This window comes from Eschrichtius robustus, chromosome 13 (genome assembly GCF_028021215.1).
Source record: "Eschrichtius robustus isolate mEscRob2 chromosome 13, mEscRob2.pri, whole genome shotgun sequence".
Lineage (NCBI taxonomy): Eukaryota > Metazoa > Chordata > Mammalia > Artiodactyla > Eschrichtiidae > Eschrichtius > Eschrichtius robustus.
The window spans coordinates 4,820,713-4,841,455 of NC_090836.1; the positions used below are offsets into that span (position 1 = coordinate 4,820,713).

The following is a 20,743-nucleotide window of genomic DNA, read 5'->3' on the forward strand; positions in this document are numbered from 1 at the left end:
CCAAATTCAGATTAGTTAAACATAATCTAATGGTGGTAATTTTTATTATTTACAGAGGCTAAAGGTACTAATTTGGTTAGCAAGCTCAGTAGACTTGATAGATTTATGACTGCTGGCTTAATCTGTGGATTTTTCTCCGTGGATTTTTCTGGCAGTTGGTCAGCAGATGGCAATATTGATATTCTGGAGAAGCAGAAATCATTATTCCCGGAAAAGACATTCAAATTGCTCAGTTACTTTTTGGATTAAACTGCTTTGGCCTAACTTCTTTTATCTTGGAGGGTATTTTTAGCCCATTTGCTTATTTAGGGGTATAGATGTTTAAGTCAGTAGTGCCTCCTGTTCGAAAATAAGTGAGATAGTGTTGATTAGGGGGCCCTTTTAGTAATCAGGAGTCAAAGAAACTGAAAAAGAGAATTGTCATGTATCTAAAACTGAGAAAATGAAAATCTCTTTCCTGTAAAAGATCGTGACATTGTATAGCAAGGTTTCCTTGGAAGTACCACTTCTCCGAGAGTAATAGTACCAATCATCATGACTTAAAGTTCTCTTAAAATACTCTAGATCATTTTAAAGTTGTGATAATGATTGAAGAGTCTTTACATTAGTAAAAGCACAGATCTGCCTACACAGAAATGATAGTTAATGTTTGTCCACTGTTTCCTTTGTGCTGGGCACCACAATAAGCAATTTCCACATTCAGTCAACACTTAATTCCCCACAATAGCCTCATTTAATCCCCACACTGTTTTTTTTGGTTTTTGGGTTTTTTTTGGCTGCATTGGGTCTTCGTTGCTGTGCACGGGCTTTCTCTAGTTGCGGCGAGCGGGGGCTGCTCTTCCTTGCGGTGCACGGGCTTCTCACTGCGGTGGCTTCTCTTGCTGCGGAGCACGGGTTCTAGGCACACGGGCTTCAGTAGTTGTGGCGCACGGGCTCAGTAGCTGTGGCTCGCGGGCTCTAGAGCACAGGCTCGGTAGCTGTGGTGCACGGGCTTCATTGCTTTGCGGCATGTGGGATCTTCCCGGACCAGGGCTCGAACCCATGTCCCCTGCATTGGCAGGCAGATTCTCAACCACTGCGCCACCAGGGAAGCCCCCCAGACTGTTTTTATCTCCACATTATAGATGAGTAAATTAAGTCTTGTAGAGGATAAGCAACTTTCCCCTGGTATATTGCCGATTTAAGAGCCTGAATTTGAACTTAAGTCTGATTAAAGTTTGTGTGATTTCAGAGCCAAAACTTCTAACCATATGTTAGCCTCGCCAAGTAAAGTCACTGTGCTAGTTTGAGCCTGGATCAGTGGTCCCCAACCTTCTTGGTGCCAGGGACTGGTTTTGTGGAAAGCAGTTTTTCCCCGGGGGGGGAAGCGGGGAGAATGGTTCAGGCAGTAATGCAAGCGATGGGCAGGGATAGGGAGCAGCTGTAAATACAGATGAAGCTTTGCTCACTCGCCGCTCCCCTCCTGCTGTGCGGCCCACTTCCTAACAGGCTGCGGAGCGGTACCAGTCCCCGGCCCAGGGGTTGGGGACCCCTGGTCTGGATCATTTATCTGTATCTAAGTGGTATTAGATTTTAGCGCTTATCTTCCTATTTCTAGACATTGGTTGATTAGGGTGCTTTCTTCTTCCTTATATTTAGACATTGACAAACATGGCAATAGTGAAACAGAAGCAATGAGTAAGTCTCCTCATATCTCCAATTGCAGTGTAGCCAGTGATTATTTAGGTAAGTTTTTGATATTAATAATATTTTTTCCATCGACATTTTCTAACTCTTATTTAAATTCCTGAAACTGTAACTAGAACCAAGGTCTTCACATTTGTGAAGGTTCTCTTCACCCCTTCTCCTTTGTTTCTTTCTGTTTTAGTTTTCCTCTCTTTTAACTGCAGACCCAGTTTCTTCCCTGGTGGCGGGTCACGACTACCCATGGCTTCTAGTTGACATCAGTTGAACACTGAAGAAAGGGGCTCTATCTTCCCAGCTCCAGTTTGAAAATTCTTGGGGAAAGACTCTTTCAGTGTGGGCCTTGGACTTTTGCTTAACTCGGACTGTTGCCAGGAGACTGATGTATTATGATTGACCCAGATTGGGCTGTGTGGTCTGTTACTAGAAGCCCAGGAAGGACAAAGCTGGGCAAATAAAAAGAGCAGGTGTCATAGAAGTCTACTCCACAGTTCTTTAAATGTTACCTGGCACAGAAAGTTTCATTGATTTTTTTTTTATCCTGAAGATCTGGATAAGATCACTGAGGAGGAGGATTCCCAGGGTTCTCAGCGGAGAAGAAAAGCGGCATCCCAAGCCGTGGTCCAGCAGAGGAAGATTCTTTTGGAAAACAGCGACGGCGACGGTGCCAATGACTCCGAACCAGACTTTGCAACTGGTAGGTTATGTCCTAACTCAAAATTAACCCTATGGAGAGTCAGTAGAAAGTTCTTGGAGACCATTAACGTATGCAAAGCACTGCTAAACGTTTGGTGTGTGCAAACTTGAGGAATACACAAGACAGTTCAATTCAGCTATGGCATTTGGGGGAAAAGCTTTACCTGGAGGTGACCTTTAAGCCGTGCCTTGAAAAATGAGGAGCATTTAGGGGTGAAATAGCACTTCTGACTGATAGAAGGGCATAAACAAGAGAACAGGCAAGTGCACATACAAGATTTCAGTGACGCTGGAGGTTTCTCAAAAAATTAAAAATAGAACCACCTCATGATCCAGCAGTTCCACTCCTGAGTATTTATCCAAAGAAAACAAAAACACTAATTAGAAAAGATATCTGCACCCCCATGTTCATTGCAGCATTATTCACAATAGCCAAGATGCGAAAGCAACCTAAGTGCCCGTCAGTAGATGAAGGGATAAAGAGGATGTGGTATATGCGTGTGTACACACACACACACACACACACACACACACACACACACAGTGACTATTACTCAGCCATAGAAAACATGCCATTTGCAGCAACATGGGTGGACCTAAAGATTGTCATACTGAGTGAAGTAAGTCAGACAGAGGAAGACAAAAACTGTATGATTTCACTTATATGTGGAATCTAAAAAACAAAACAAATGATCAAACAACAAAACAGAAACAGTTACAGATACAGAGAACAAACAGGTGGTTGCCTGAGGGGAGGAGGGGGAGGAGAGGAAAGAAATAGTTGAGGGAGATTAAGAGGGACAGACTTCCAGTTGCAAATTAAATGAGTCATGGAATGTACAGTGTGGGGAATATACTCAATAATTATGTAGTATCTTTGTGTAGTGACAGATGGTAACTAGCTTATTGTGGTGATCATTTTGAAATGTATAGAAATATTGAATCACCATGTTGTGTACCAGGAGCTAACACAGTGTTTTAGGTCAATTATACTTCACAAACAAACAACAAATTCATGGAAAAAGAGATCAGGTTTGTGGTTACCAGAGGCAGGTGTTGGGGGAGGGGGGATGGGATGGAGGCAGTCAGTAAGTACACAGGTGCAGCTGTAAGACAAATAAGCACTAGGGATATAACGTACAACAGGACGAAGATGATGAACACAGCTGTGTGTTACATATGAAAGTTAAGAGAGTAAATTCTAGGAGTTCTCATCACAAGAAAAACAGTTTTTTCGATTTCTTTAATCTTGTGTCTGCGAGATGATGGAGGTTCACCAAACTTCTTGTGATAGTCACTTCATGATGTACGTGTCACATCACTATGCTGTACACCTTAAACTTACACAGTGCTGCACGTCAGTTATATCTCAATACAACTGGAAGAAACAAAAGAAAAAGACGTGGAAACACACACACACACAGAGTTCAGTGAGGTTTGCAGGGAAGGGAGAATGTGGTGGAGGTTGAAGAGGCTGCCTGGCACCGGATCGTGAAGGGTCTCAAGCCTGCTTTACCTTAAATGGAAGGACAAACATGTTCCCCGATACGCTCAGTGTACTTCAAGGAGCAATACTACCAGTTTATTTTCATCTGCCCTAAGCCAAGAATGACTCACCCTCCCATCCCCTCAGAGCTGGTTGTTTATTATACTTGAATGTGCTGCTGGATTCATTTCAGACAACCTGAGTTATCTGGGACAGGGTCCCTTCTTTAAGTGACATTTCAGAGTTTTCCTCCTGTGCTGGCTCACCCTAGATGAGAAGAGAAAGGAATTTCTGTGACCTTCAGTGGGAAAAGAAAAATGAAAATGGAGAGAATCAAGGCTTTTCTTAAGGACATCTAAAGATACCCCAAATCCATAACCTGCGTGTCTGGGCCTTCCAGATTTCCCAGTATGAGGTGCTGATGACTTGGGATTCTGGGAGCTCCATCTCCCCACCTCCAGTTTATTTAAATAGTGTTATAGCCCGCCCCTACAGTTTATCCCCTCAAGCCAAGAAAAGAACACGTGAGATACCGTAACTGTTGGGGTTATAGGGAGCTGTATCCTCCTAGATTCTATAGTCTGAAATTTTGGAGAAACTTCTCCACTGCTTGCCCTCCCTGAACCTAGATCCTCTTGGGAGTCCAGAAATAATTATTTGATTTTGCAAGGTACTATTTATAGCGGCCTTCATGTGATCTGCTGGCCTTATATGGTGAATTCTGTATAACACGGTAACTATTATGTGAATACATGGGTTGATTATCTGTTTTTAAAATTTTATTTGTGTGGGAAGAATGATAGAATAAGGACATCACAATTTGAAGATTGTAATGACATTGTTGATTTAGGCAAACATCATCAATAGAAGGCTGACAAGGATCTTTACAACGGAGAATTCAGGCCGGCGTCAGCTGAACCAGCCAGGAGTGGGGCAGCCATACATTCTGTGCTTTCTGATATGACTGACATAATATGGAGAACAGAGCATCACCTATGATGTGTATTCTTGCCCAAAAAAGTAATAATGTGAGCCTGATTCTAATTGAGCCTTGAGAAAATTCCAGCTCACAGGAAATGCAAGAGTAAGTTAAATGACACCATGAGGAAGAAAACAGACCAATCCAGAATGTAGGACATTCCGTAGGACAACTGACCTGGTTGCTTCAACATGTCAGAGGCATGGGGGAAAAGGGATGGGATATTGCTCTATATTAAAGGTGATTAATATGGGCTGGATAGAAGATGATTCCAAGAAACTATTGTTGATATTGTTAGATATGATAATGATGTGTTTTTTATAAGTCCGTGTTTTTTAGAGATGCATTCTGAAGTATGTAGAAATGTAATAATGCAGTGTCTTGGGTTTATTTTTATATACTCTGAGAAGGAAAGGGAAGAGAAGATAGATGAAACAAACGTTGCAAAATATTGATGATTGTTGAATCTGGGTGGTAGTTTATTATTATCTACTGTTGTGTATGTTTGAAAATTTTCATATATATATTTTTTTACATAAAATATATTGTTCCATATAGATAGTTAGGTAGGTATTATATATGGTGGGTATGACAGTGGTTATCTCTGAGTGAGGAGATTAGGGAGTGGGCTTTCTTCTTCCTTAATACTTTTTTGGTATGGTCGGCATTTTCTACAGTAAGCATGTACTGCATTTGTAATGATGTATAAAAAAGTGTAAAAAGGTTTTTTATGAATATAGGGCTAATCCTTACTTACACTTAATTTTCAGAGTTTAGTATTTACAGGACATGATTTTCTGATCCTCTCTTCCCCTGAAAAATAGAAGAATCATTGCTTAACTCTCGAGTATTCTCTATGCTTTTTTCCAGAAGCTGTAGCTACTTAACACATCCCATCACTGGCTTGTAACATCCCATGCAGAATAGAAAGGAGTTTGTGGGAAATCAGAGGTGTGTCCCAGGTGAAATCATACACAGGATTGTCAGTTAAGATGGTTATGGTACGGTCAGTCTCTTCTCAATTCCCAGTGGGTTTCTGTTCTGGCGTGTTGAAGTTGGTGTGATTAAGGAAAGGCATACGGTTGTTATTACCATCAAGGTTATCGTTTTGGAAGAGCAGCAATGTTATACCCAACCATCCTTCTCAAAGGTTGCTGAGTTAAACTGGTAAAATCAGAAGTAAGGATTACTGATGGTAAATTAATGATAATAACAATAGCAAGCAATGCTCTTCTGTTTGCTATATGCCAGATGTTATTCTCTGCCTATATTAACTCACTTAATCTGCACAACAACCCTGTGATGCAGGTTTTAGGGTTCTCCCTATTTTTTACAGGAAACTGAGGCACGGTGAAGTTAGGGACCTGTCTCAGGTCGCACGACATGTCAGTGGAGGGGCCAGGATCCAGACCCAGGCACCACGCATTGTTTTGCCCCTGGAAACAGCATAGCACAAAGGGGCACAAGAATCTGGTGCAGAAGATGAAATTGAGGCACTAGAAGCCTCACCATTTTTTTGTTTGTTTTTTTGCCACGCCGAGCGGCATACGGGATCTTAGATCTTAGTTCCCCAACCAGGGATCGAACTCCCTGCAGTGGAAGCGTGGAGTCCTAACCACTGGACCGCCAGGGAAGTCCGAGAAGCCTCACTTTTTAGAACTTTTTAGAGATGAGGTATGTAATCTTCTGTTTCAGGTGAGGATTCTGAGGATGATTCTGATTTTAGTGAGAGTGAAGATGATGAAAGTTTCACTGTGAGAAAAAGTAAAGTTAAAGAAATTAAAAAGAAAGAAGTGAAAGGGAAATCTCCAGTTGAAAAGAAAGAGAAGAAAGCCAAATCCAAACGGGATGATGTGGGTAAGAGCAGTCCCCCATATGTCACTTCATACTGGATATGCTTGCTTACTTAACGTGCTTCTCTCACCTTTGCCTTTAGTCTCCTTAACCTTTTGCCAGCGTTCGTTTCTTGTTAAGATCCGTGGAAGAGAGCAGGCTGGGGTGGGGAAGGCAGACGGGCAGATAGGGACACTGACCCCCCCCACACCCTTCCAGCACGGACTGTTTGTCCCCCTTCATGCTGGGCCTCCCTCTGAGTAGCTGCTGTCACCTGCATTTCACAGCGACAAAACTGAGGCTCCGAGAGGTTAAATCATTTGTTGGAATTCTTATAGCTGATAAGTGAGGGGCTAGAATTTGCACCCAGGCTTGTCCATTCAGAGCGTAAATCTGTCCATTAGACCACATTTTCTCCACGCGATTAAATGGGGAAGTTGGCGTGATTCTCATTTTCTGCTGTTACACGTGACTCAGTCTTTGAGTTGAGAACCCTTTTGTCATGTGTTTAGGGCCCTGTGGTTTCTTCAGAATGAATTCAGTTAGGAGAAACCAGTTTTACAATAAAACTTTTGGAATTTGTGACGACTTGAATGTGGAATATTTGTTTCTTGTGTAAAAGACGTTAGGATATTTTTGAGTTCATAATATGCAATAGATTATTGTAAAATATAACTTCCTTTAACCTGCTTTGTTTTACTTATTGATAGATATTTTTGGGTCTTAGTTGTTTAATATATGTATTGTTTGAAACTAAACTTTCCATTATTCAGACCCCATTCATTAAGGGTGGGCGTTGCTCTCACCTTAAATAGCATGGTGCTGAGTACTGGTGCTGAGTACTTACTAAGAAATGAGAACTAAGTACTGATTGAGTCGTATTCCTCCCACCACTGTATTCTCAATTAGCCAGGTTTTAATTGGTGTTTTTTTGCAATTGGCAAATTCATCTGGTTTCCAGAAATTAGATTTTAAATGTAGGGGTTTTTAGAGATAAAGCTGTGTATTAGTTTCCAATTGCTGCCGTAAAAAATTACCACAAATTTAGTGGCTTAAATCAACACAAATTTATTACTTTACCGTTCTGCAGGTAATAGGTTCAAAATTTTCCTCACTCGGCTAAAATCAAGCTGCTGGCAGAGCTCTGTTCCTCTGTGGAAGTTCAAGGGGAGAAGAACCCCCTTTCCTGCCTTTTCTAGCTTCTAGAGGCCACCCGCTCTCTGACGGGTGGTCCACTTCTCCCTTCAGAGCCATCACATAACTCTCTCGTTCTCCTGCTTCTCACTTTCACTTATAAGCACCCTTGTGAGTACACTGGGGCCATCGTATATTCAGGATAATCTCCCCATCTCCAGATCCTTAATTTAGTCACACCTGCTAAGTCCCTTTGCTGTGTGTGTAAGGTAACATGTGCACATTCTGGGAATTAGGAGACAGGTCTCTTTAAGGGACTGCCTACCACAAACTGATATGAAAAAGTCATTGACAATAGGAAAAAAACCTAACATGAATATATTTCATATTTTCTTCAGATGTTTGTTTATGCTTTCTCACCAAAACATTCTAAAAACTGAAGATAAAATTTCAGTGTCCAGGTTGGAGTTTGCCACTTAATGTCTTCCATATACCCTGGAGCAAGTTGCTTCCCGAGAAAATTTCCTATGTAATATTAGAAGTAAAGTTTAACAGCTAAATAATGAGATTAAGAATTTGGAAAGATGGATTATATTTCTAGTCCCGCTAATAATGTACTGATAACCTCTAAGCATCTCTGACCTGGCAGGTGTTAATAATCTTTCCCTGAATAGAGAAAATTTCAAGAGCTGTGGTGTCCAATATGGTAGCCACTAGCCAAAGTAGCTCTATCACATTTAAATTAATTAAAATTAGATAAAATTTAAAAGTCAGTTCCTTGGTTTTGCTAACCACATTTCAAGTGCTCACTAACTGTATGTGGCTTGTGGCTACCGTATTGGACAGCACGAAATACAGAACGTTCCCACCACGGCAGAAAAGTCTGTGGGACGGGGCTGACCTAGAGAATGTAGATGTTAACGTTAAGAACAGTGTATAGTGAAAATGTTCATATGCACCTGCACTTAGATGCCACTTAGGTGTCTCGAAGCAAGCATTATCTGAAAGTGAATTTGTATTCTGCTTCTCCCTCCATCAAAAACAAACAAACAAAAAACCCAAACCCACTCCCATTCTGTGTTCATTCTCTGGGTAAATGGTGCCATCAGATGGTGTGTTCCTGACAGGAACTTGCCAATCATGATTATTCCCTCATCTCCAGCATGCCTCCCCCTTCTAATTACTAAAAGCCATCCACTCTGCTGTTTTCCCCCCTTTCTCCCCCTTAGTTCATGCCCTGATCCCCTCTCACCTGGGTTACCATAGAGCCATCTAGGTGGTCTGCTTTTACACTGCCCTCGACAAGATGCTTCTAGATGTAGGTTCCCCGCCCCGTGACCACCTCTAGAGTCTGTCATCTCTCTCACCACGTTGCACTGTACACATCTCTGTACTTTTCTGCCCTTTCTACTAGAGTCTAGTGACTGGACCGTAAATTCCTAGAGCCTAATAAAATGTCTCACTGACATATTCCGATGAGACACTATTGTGTGATGATTACAAGTGTGGACTCTGGACTCAGACACTTACTAGCTCTCAAACTACAGGCAGATTGTTTAACCTCTCTGTTTCCTTAACTGACAGTAGGGATAGTCACTTCTGTATCGGAGTTGCTCTAAGGGTTAGAGGTAATGTATATGATATGCTTGCCATACTTCCTAGCATGTAATGCTCATAAAAGATGGCTATTCTTGGACTTTCAATAAATGTTGATTAATGAGTTTTTCAAATTTATGATTCTGCTTCTTTATTTCTTATAAGCTTATGTAACTTGATAATTTTCACACATACGTGCTAGACTTTATCTTCCTCTGTGACCCCTTTTTTATGTATATTTTTCAAATAAGTGACTTCAGTAGATTCTGCTCCTGCTGCTGTGAAGTCGGAATCTTGGCCCTCACCGAAAAAGGTTTCTCCTTCTTCAGAGGCCACTAGGAAGCCGTTACAAATACGTAGTCCTCCAGCTGAAAGCAAGAGACCTAAGTGGGTCCCACCAGGTATGGTATATTTATTTACTGCTCAAGGGCAGGGGCTTGGAAAATTACCACTAGTAGATTTTTTTTTTTCTTAGTTGTAAATGTTACGTATGAGTACTTCCTCATATTATTTTTTAAAATTTAAATTGTTTTTGGCTGTGTTGGGTCTTTGTTGCTGCGCATGGGCTTTCTCTAGTTGCGGCAAGCGGGGGCTACTCTTCTTTGTGGTGCGCAGGCTTCTCATCATGGTGGCTTCTCGTTGCAGAGTGTGGGCTCTAGGCGTGTAGGCTTCAGTAGTTGCAGCACGCAGGCTCAGTAGTTGTGGCTCGCGGGCTCTAGAGCGCAGGCTCAGTAGTTGTGGCACATGGGCTTGGTTGCTCCGCGGCATGTGGGATCTTCCCGGACCAGGGCTCGAACCCGTGTCCCCCGCGTTGGCAGGCGGATTCTTAACCACTGCGCCACCAGGAAAGTCCCGGAAGATTAGTTATTGAAATAATGAAGCTCTGTCAGTTCAAGGATAATCCTTAGTGTATTTCTTCTGAGAATAATTAGTGATTCCACAACAAAAGAAGTTTAAAAGTATTGATATAATGTCTGTAGAAATTTGAAGGTAGCATAAGCAAAAAGATAAAAAAGAAATAATGGATTGATGGGTAAAGAGTCACGTCATAAAGCACAAAGTGCTTATAAATTCATTGTGGGGAAGGGCCGGGCAGGTGACAGAGGCGAGGGAATTGGGCCTGGGGAGGAAGCGTGAGCAAGCGGGCGTTGCCGCCCTCAAGAGCGCGTGCCCTCTGGAAGGAAGCCGCCGTTCCTCGGCTCCACCCGGTTGTTAACATGCAGGATTATGGGCCTCGTATTTCCACGTCTGAGTTTTTCAAGAGAAGCCAGAAATACAGATTTTAGTGTGAAATCTTCTAGATCTTAAAAGTGGACTTTTTAAAACACCATGTGGACCGAACAGTATATCTGAGAGCAGGATTTGACCCTCAGGTTGCCAGCTAGCCTCCTGTCTTATACGAATGTGAGAAGACCAGCAAGATTCCAATGGGAAAATGAGCCAAGGACATAACATACCACTGCCCCCAAGAAGTACAACTAGAAACCAATATGAAAAGAATTGCAACCTCACTGGTAATCAAGGAAATGTAAATTAAAGTAATGAAATACTGTTTTATACCTCTCAAACTAGAAAATAATAAAGCTGTATCAACCAGTGCACTCTGGGTTGTGGGGTAGCAGGTATAATTATTTATTATAAATTTATAATCCCTTTACGGGACAGCTTGACAGGAGCCATAAAAATAAATAGATCTTTTGACTTAGGAACTAATCTTGGGAACTTATCCTTAAAAAGAATTCGAAAGAAGGAAAAGTAGTAAGTGGTCAGTAGTGATTTTTTTATAGCCATTTATAGAAAAGTGGTGAAAAACTAGAAACAACCCAGAAGTGTGTTGTAGGAATTTGATCAACATGTGGCAAGTGTGTGCAATTAAGAATGGTAAATCAGATGCCTGGAAACATGGAAGTGTTCGTAAAACCTTTGTATGAAAAAAGTATACACACTTGTACTTACTACGGCTAAAATCATGATCAGCTACGAACATACATGTGGATAAATTCTGAAATTTAATACTCGTTGGAAATGATTGCTGTATTAGAGTGGTAGCATAAATGAAACTAGTACAAATAAAGAAAAATGGTATTTGTCATATTTGAAGTTACGTGATATTTGAAAAAATAGATTCTGTAAGGAGTACTTGTAAAAGGTGCAGAATTTTGTAAAAATGCATTAGATTTTGCTACTACTTTAGAAATTATAATGCCATTCATTTTTTTATGTCTTTACAATCAGTGTTCTTTGCTCCCAACTTTCCTATTTAGCTTTCACATTTAAAGTTTTGGTGTCATTACCTTGGCCTCTAAGGATGTTTGAAAATATGCAATGCTATACATTTTCTGCTCTTTAGTACTTCCCGTTCTTTTGATCTAATATGTAACTTGATAGAAGCTGCATAGCAGAACAACGCTTAACTCCTTTTTTGGCCTCTTCTGTTTTATAAACTGACCTTTGTTACGAGATTTCTGACGTTCTCAGCATCAGGTGATCTGTCTTCTTGCAGCGGTGTCCGGAAGCAGCAGCCGTAGCCCACTGGCAGGAGTGTCTGTGAAGTCTCCAACTCAGAGTCTCCGCCTTGGCTTGTCCCGATTAGCACGAGTTAAACCTTTGCATCCAAATGCTGCTAGTAGCTGAGTGTAGTGGCAAGAAAATGTTTGATTAAGAAGATCTCACTTTCATAAGCATGTTTATATTTGTGTTTATATTTGAGGAGGGTATTGTAATATAAATGAATCCTTTAACGTTGTATAAATGATCTTTACCTGTTCTGTGATTGTTCTCTGAAAAGCTATCTGAGACTTCAGTAAGAGGTTTGTTTATAAGAATTATCTTGGAATGTCATTCCCTTCTGAAGAGCATATTCTCTTTCCCTTATATGTATATAATAGGTCATTGTCATTACGTGGCCGTCAATTTGACACGGAGGATGTCCCCGTTACATGTTGTTCTTTCCTAGTAACATGCCCGATGCTTCTTTCTGGCTTTGTCTGGTTTACGGCACCTGAAATTTAACTGTGCGGAGTTTATCTGGCAAAAGGAAAATTCCCATCTCTCCCAGGAGACATTTCTGAAATCTTATAAGTTACTTAACCTGCATTGTCAGTTTTGTTGCAATGATGTTTCATATTTTAGCCAAATGTTTTTATATTAAGAATTCAGAATAATTTTCCATATTAAAACAGTTGCTATGCTAGAGCGTATGTCTCCTACTTCAAAGTAGATGGTTAGATAGCAAATAGAATTTCGTGACATTTTATGAAGCCCTCATTGTCAAAACCTTTAATAAAAGTGAAAAAGTTGTGATATGCACTTTTCCTTGATACTAATGCATCCATCTGTCTCTAACTGTCTACATTTCATGATAAAATGAGTGCTTTGCAAAAAAATGTTAGCCTTCTTGTTGTAAATATAAAGGGGAAAAGCTGTTTCTTAAAGTCGTCACTTTTACATTAAGCCCGTGCTTTCGAGGGTGGCTGTCAAGTACCTGTCACCCCTGTTGTATTAGATAGTACAGCCCTTTAGGAAGCTTAGGCCCTAATCCACTGTGAGTAATAATAGTGATAGATATTTTATATTTACGGTGAGAACTTCAACCAAACCAAATTTCAATTTTTAATAAAAATACTTTGAATCATGTTAACCATTAAAAAATATATAATACTTAGCTCAGTTCTTCTTGGTTAATGAAGTATCTATGTTAATGTGAAGATAAGTATTTAGAATTATGATTAAAGTGAGCATTTGCCTACTGCTATTATATATATTTTTTCTTATCGAGTGTATATTTTCTACTGTCTTACACCCCCTCACCTACCCCGCCCCACCCCCTCTTGGAAACGTGTTTCCCAGGGACATGGTATTGAGGTACTCTGTATGCTGCAGTTTAACAAACATATATTAAGAGCCTACCCTGTGTTAGTACTAATATCATTAATTAATCATCTGGATCAGCTTGATGAACGTGTTTTCTCTATGCTATTGATATTAGTAGTTTCCACTGAAAATTACCTTAAAGTGTGTCAAAACTGGCCTTGCAGAAAGCACTCATGACCTTTCTGTTGCCAAACCCAGGGTACACTTTCTCACCTTATCTTATAGACCCTATTCATTATACCCTGCTTAGTACATTTTATTTCTGGGCCCGTAAGACACCATTCTTTTGTACTTTTCTCCCCGCCTCCCTGCCTACTCTTCATTGTTTGTGGCTTGCTAATCTTTTGTGTCACCTACACCCACAGCTCTCACTACCATACCATATTCTGTGAGATTCCATTCTTTTCCCCCCTGGGCCTTTTTTCTTTCAAACTTTGGGCAACTTCAAGTTCCAAGGTCACCAGTGTGACAGTGACGACCAAGTCAGGATCTTTAGCCCAGACCTTGCTCTTGACACAGACCAGTTGATCATTTGATGTAAGTCATCACTGAATCAATAACGTCTCCCCCTCCCCAGGCGTTTTCCCTCCTATATTTTCTGTTAGTAAATAGCATCACCGTCAGTCAACTGAGGTGCCTCAGGCACTTGCACCCTTCACATCCGGTCAGCAAGCTCTGGTCCATTTCCTGCGTTTCTCAAAACTGCTCTCTCCTTCCACTTGCTGCCTTTACTCTGACTACTAACGGGCGTCCTTGCCTTGGCTGGTAACCTACTCGGGCCTACCCGTCAAGCCACTCTAGCCAGAGGGAGTTTCCTAAAATAAAATCTGAGCCCAACCACCCCTCTGCTTAAAATCCACACACATACCCGTTAGCCTGTTTAGTTCACAAGCTGTTTCGAATCAGGCTGGCCCCTGTCCGCTTCTTCAACCTTGTCCCATGCTGCCCACGTTCACCTTTGACCCCCTGCCACACCACACTGGGTGCTAGTACCCGTGGCTCCAGGTCTTCAGATGGTTCTTATTTGCCTTCTTTCCATTGCTAATTCCTATTTGTCCTTGAAGACTGAAAATCAGCTTGGCTCCTTAAAAAAATTTTATTTGAATGTCTGTTTCCTCCATGGACCAGACTGTATATTCCTCCAGGTGATGCTGCTGTCATTCAACTGTTTTCCTGCTTTTACCATGTTAACAAATTGAAGGATAAAAACCATATGATAATCTCAATAGGTGCAGAAAAAGCTTTCAACAAAATTCAACACCCATTTATGATAAAAAACTCTCCAGAAAGGCATAGACGGAACTTACCTCAATATAATAAAGGCCATATATGAAAAACCCACAGCCAACATCATGCTCAATGGTGAAAAACTGAAACCATTTCCACTAAGATCAGGAACAAGACAAGGCTGCCCACTCTCACCACTATTATCCAACATAGTTTCGGAAGTTTTAGCCACAGCGATCAGAGATGAAATAAAAGAAATCCAGATCGGAAAAGAGGAAGTAAAACTGTCACTGCAGATGACATGATACTATACATAGAGAATCCTAAAGATGCTACCAGAAAACTACTAGAGCTAAACAATAAATTTGGTAAAATAGCAGGATGCAAAATTAATGCACAGAAATCTCTAGCATTCCTATACACTAATGAGGAAAGATCTGAAAGAGAAATTAAGGAAACACTCCCATTTATCACTGCAACAAAAAGAATAAAATACCTAGGAATAAACCTACCTAAAGAGACAAAAGACCTGTATGCAGAAAACTATAAGACACTGATGAAAGATTAAAGATGATACAAACAGATGGAGAGATATACCATTTCTTGGATTGGAGGAATCAACATTGTGAAAATGACTATACTACCCAAAGCAACCTACAGATTCAATGCAATCTCTATCAAACTATCAATGGCATTTTCCACAGAACTAGAACAAAAAATTTCACACTTTGTATGGAAACACAAAGGACCCCGAATAGCCAAAGCAATCTTGAGAAAGAAAAACGGAGCTGGAAGAATCAGGCTCCCAGACTTCAGACCATACTACAAAGCTACAGTAATCAAGACAGTACGGTACTGGCACAAAAACAGAATTATAGATCAATGGAACAGAATAGAAAGCCCAGAGAGAAACCCACGCACACATGGTCACCTTATCTTTGATAAAGGAGGCAAGAATATACAATGGAGAAAAGACAGCCTCTTCAATAAATGGTGCTGGGAAAACTGGACAGCTACACGTAAAAGAATGAAATTAGAACACTCCCTAACACCATACACAAAAATAAACTCAAAATGGATTAAAGACCTAAATGTAAGACCAGACACTATAAAACTCTTAGAGGAAAACATAGGCAGAACACTCTATGACATAAACCACAGCAAGATCCTTTCTGACCCACCTCCTAGAGAAATGGAAATAAAAACAAAAATAAACAAATGGGACCTAATGAAACTTCAAAGCTTTTGCACAGCAAAGGAAACCATAAACAAGACGAAAAGACAACTCTCAGAATGGGAGAAAATATTTGCAAACGAAGCAACTGATAAAGGATTAATCTCCAAAATATACAAGCAACTCATGCAGCTCAATATCAAAAAAACAAACAATCCAAAAATGGACGGAAGACCTAAATAGACGTTTCTCCAAAGAAGATATACAGATTGCCAACAAACACATGAAAGGATGCTCAACATCACTAATCATTAGAGAAATGCAAATCAAAACTACAATGAGGTATCACCTCACACCAGTCAGAATGGCCATCATCAAAAAATCTGCAAACAATAAATGCTGGAGAGGGTGTGGAGAAAAGGGAACCCTCTTGTACTGTTGGTGGGAATGTAAATTGATACAGCCACTATGGAGAACAGTATGGAGGTTCCTTAAAGAACTAAAAATAGAACTACCATATGACCCAGCAATCCCACTACTGGGCATGTACCGTGAGAAAACCATAATTCAAAAAGAGTCATGTACCACAATGTTCATTGCAGCTCTATTTACAATAGCCAGGACATGGAAGCAACCTGAGTGTCCAACGACAGATGAATGGATAAAGAAGATGTGGCACATATATACAATGGAATATTACTCAGCCATAAAATGAAACGAAATTGAGTTATTTGTAGTGAGGTGGATGGACCTAGAGTCAGTCATACAGAGTGAAGTAAGTCAGAAAGAGAAAAACAAATACGGTATGCTAACACATATAGATGGAATCTAAAAAAAAGGTTCTGAAGAACCTAGGGGCAGGACAGGAATAAAGGCGCAGATGTAGGGAATGGACTTGAAGACATGGGGAGGAGGGAGGGTAAGCTGGGACGAAGTGAGAGAGAGTGGCGTTGACATATATACACTACCAAATGTAAAATAGCAATGGGAAGCAGCTGCATAGCACAGGGAGATCAGCTTGGTGCTTTGTGACCACCTAGAGGGGTGGAATAGGGAGGGGTGGAAGAGGGAGGGGGGGAGGGAGACGCAAGAGGGAGGGGATATGGGGATATATGTATACGTATAGTTGATTCACTTTGTTATACAGCAGCAAGTAAGACAACATTGTAAAGCAATTATACTCCAATAAAGATGTTAAAAAAAGAAAAAAAAAAACCTGGTGCAGAGTAAGTGCTCAAAAAATGTTCATCTGATGAATAGATTTTATCCAGAACTTTTACTATGTGCTTCTGATAAACACAAACAGTTTTGAAGGGGGAAGGGTAGGGATTACTTCAAGAGTCTGTTCGATCAACTCTACTCTCTGTATCCTCGGGATGTCCTTCAATTCTTGTCCCAAACTTGAAAGAACAGGGGCAAGAGAATGGGAGCAGGAGGAAAAAAGATGTGTTTCTCCGGCCTGATGTGAAAGGTGGTTTGGGACGGGACCAGAGTCCAAGCCTTTCAGCTCAAGTCAGAAAAAGGGTGGAAACAGTTTCTATAGCGACGGGAGGAGGGTGTGGTCCTCCACCTGCACCCCTCAGTTACAGGTCCGAGGGGCAGCGCCCGCAGTCTGCGCGGACCCGATGCAGTTCCTCCCACCTCCCACCCCAAAGGGCACCAAGTGAGGGGGGGAAGCGCGTCAGAGCATCGGGGCAGTGAGGGTGGAAGGTGGGGCAGCGCGAGAGTGACAGGGGACAGTGCAGAAAAGGAGAAGGGGTGTGGGCCCGAGGAGGGAAGGGCGGATGTGGGTGCGGAGAGGAGGCAAGTACCGTTTCAGACTTCGCTCCAAGCAGCTGCATCCTCACAGCCCAACATTGTTATCCTTAGTATTTTTATTGTTGTTGTTATTGTTGTTAGTTTTATTTTCAGATCATAGTATCAAAGCATGGCCTCAGTATCTCCTTAACGACAAAGTACGCAAATTATAGTCGTGTCTCTAAGAAGCATGGATCACCATTGCTGGCTGTGATACTTGTAGATATCCCTTCTCTGACATGTATTTCTTAAGCTAAACACCTCAAATTTGCACTATTTTAATTGCTTCCTTCTATAATTACTAACTTTTGTATTGTAGAATGCCCTTCAAAGGTCAATCTCATTAACTCCTAAAATTTTGGGTGTGAGGAGAAATGTGTCTTACAATTTTTATTCCCATTTTCTTTTTTTCTCTTTTCCTTTTTTTTTTTTTTTTTTTTTGAAGTGGACCATTTTTAAAGTCTTTATCGAATTTGTTGCAATATTGCTTCTGTTTTATGTTTTGGTTTTTTGGCCGAGAGGCATGTGGGATCTTAGCTCCCCACCAGCGATCAAACCCGCACCCCCTGCATCAGAAGGTGAAGTCTTAACCACTGGACCGCCAGGGAAGTCCCCCCATTTTCTTACTGAGAAAACTGAAGTGCCAAACACGAAGTGACTCGTCCAAGGCCTCCTAAATTATCAACTGCTTTCTTCTGATCATGAGCTTCTTCCCTTGGCCCAAGTGTGTAGCCTTAGAAATCTGCACACCTACAGCCCTAAGCAATGTACTTTTCCATTAGGATAATTTTGCATCGCTGGCTTGGGCTGAGTGTGGGATGCGGAGAGATGGACTTTAGGGAGCTCATAAGACCCATCCGGGGCTTCCCTGGTGGCGCAGTGGTTGAGAATCTGCCTGCCAATGCAGGGGACACGGGTTCGAGCCCTGGTCTGGGAAGATCCCACGTGCCGCGGAGCAGCTGGGTCCGTGAGCCACAGTTACTGAGCCTGCGCGTCTGGAGCCTGTGCTCGGCAACAAGAGAGGCCGCGATAGTGAAAGGCCCGCGCACCACGATGAAGAGTGGCCCCCGCTTGCCGCAACTAGAGAAAGCCCTCGCACAGAAACGAAGACCCAACACAGCCAAATAAATAAATAAACAAATACTTCAAAAAAAAAAAAAAAAAAGACCCATCCGGACGCTGTTTCCAGCCCTGACCCCGACAACTTGGGGCACAGAGCTTTCTCCCTTTTTTTTTTAATATTAATTGCACGTCTCAACCGACTTGGTCACCAAAAACGGGTCTGCGACCCCAAGCCTTACGTCCACGAGGATCTGGCTGATACCCACCTATTCCGAGCAGCCCACGTGCCTGCTGTACATCCCGGGCCACACTGTGGTGTCAGGTGGTACCTGCCACTTGAGGGTAATTCCCGGTCTTAGCAAAGTTTTTTTCTTAAAATAGGATGAACAGTGCAAAATAGGGGAATTTTTTTAAAAGTCTGTAGTTAATTTGTGGTGTTTGAAATGTCCATCAGGCAATTCAGGGCTTAAGTAACTTGTGGCCCCTCTGACTTTTAAATGACTGATGGTCAACAATCTTAACTCAAGCTTCACTGTTCAGGCTTAAAAGAAGACTTGGCAAAAGTGTGAAGTCATTTAAATAGAAAGTTCAAACTACAAAAGGACAATGTAAGTGTCCTCGGTTACCAGTCTTGCTTGAGGGGTTTAATCACCTACATGTGGTGGGTCCATAAAATCTAGGAGTTCTAAGGAAATCTCCAAACACGTATTCTGCCAAGTTGGTTCTGTGACTTAAGTCTGTTAATTCCTTTCTCTGTTTTGGTCCTTATCAAAGAGGATAGTGATAAACATGAAGGGAGCTTAGTGTGCCAGCCCCTTTCCATCTACTGTTGTTGTCAGCTTCTGGGCTGGAATGCATGCATCTCAGCGTGTGGAGGACCAGTGCTGGGAGTCAGCGGTTTTAGCTGACCCCAGATCCAAAATGAGTGTGTTTTAACAGCGAAAAACAACAAATACTAGTCTAGGCTGCTTTATAGAAAATCAGTGACCAGGTGACGGGGTGCAGAGTTCTGGCCGCCTAACAGAATCTAGACTCTAGAAAACTGTAGCCATTTTAAGAGAGGTCGTAAACAGTTAGAAAATAGAGAGGGACCACCTCAATCCAGGCTTTCTCCTTCACACTCAGATACTCCGTCATATGAGGAGGGATTTGAAAGAAAACCACAGGGATGCCTGGAGACGAGCAGGTAGAAGAGAGGGTGAAAGATGTTGTCTGAGGTCATTTCCTCTAGTCAGCATTGATGGAGCCCCAACCGCATGTAAATTAACAGCTCGGTGTGAAATGGGTTGCCTGGAAAAAACCAGTAAGTTCTGTCCCAGAAATAGTCAAGCAGAGATGAATGATTACGGGGGACACTCTTGAGAAGATTCCCAGCCAGGGGTGGGAGAATGGGGGAGATGCCCTCTAAAACTCTTGCAGCTCTTAAGAATCTGTGAGTCTGTGGACCATGAAGAGTTTCAGGGATAACTGCACAGGCGCCGAGGAGTTCTCTTTGGCAGAGACGTGTTAAGTACATCATCCGCTGTTCACAGAAATGCAAAGGGAGTCCCTGCAAGTTGTATATTGACACAATTTCTGCCCGAAAGGTGGTCCCCGGGCATAAAGATCAAGCTACTGGCAAGTGCAGTAGAAATACTGAAATCACAACAGGTGAATCTCAAAAGATGTATTTCCTTTCCCGGCTTTGAAGTTCAGTATACACAGATAGTGTATTATGTATAGAGTACTGTGCTTGCCGTAGTGTGGTACCACTGTTTATGGTCTGTCTTGCCCACCAGATTTTGAACTCCTTAAAAGCAAGGATCCTGTTTTATTATCTCTGAATCCCCCATGCTTAGCACAAGTACCTGGCACACGGTGGTCTGAACATTTTGGATGAATTGACCTAAACTATCTTAGATATCTCTCCTTTTGGCAAATTTGTACCAAGAGGTTTCAAATACAAGTCCCTGCTCTTGCCCCCATGAGGAATATAAAAAATGAAATGAAATAAAATAAAGTATAAAATAAAATAAAATCTTACCATTCCTGTCCCCCAGGAGATCGGCAAGATAAACATATACACGTGTAAGATAACACTAATGATGTTGACCAAGTGAGAAAATGATCTCCACAGACAAAAGTGTTGAAATCCAGAGGAAGGAGATGGGTATGGGCTGTAGAGGTAGGAAAACTCTGATCTGTGTGTAAAATGATAGGAATT

The 20,743-nt window shown here is 41.6% G+C and overlaps 1 protein-coding gene across 4 annotated transcripts in view; it reads left to right on the forward strand.

The window, feature by feature from the left end:
• RAD51AP1 (RAD51 associated protein 1) overlaps positions 1–20,743 on the forward strand; it is an 85,029-nt gene that overhangs the window by 12,834 nt on the left and 51,452 nt on the right. The window contains exons 5-9 of one of the 4 annotated variants that reach the window (XM_068560913.1): positions 1,639–1,725; positions 2,231–2,380; positions 6,540–6,701; positions 9,659–9,808; positions 11,911–13,067. In XM_068560913.1, coding sequence (XP_068417014.1) covers positions 1,639–1,725; positions 2,231–2,380; positions 6,540–6,701; positions 9,659–9,808; positions 11,911–12,041 — 680 coding nt within the window. In that variant the 3' untranslated portion in view covers positions 12,042–13,067. The other 3 variants (XM_068560914.1, XM_068560911.1, XM_068560912.1) reach the window with 3 other exon arrangements.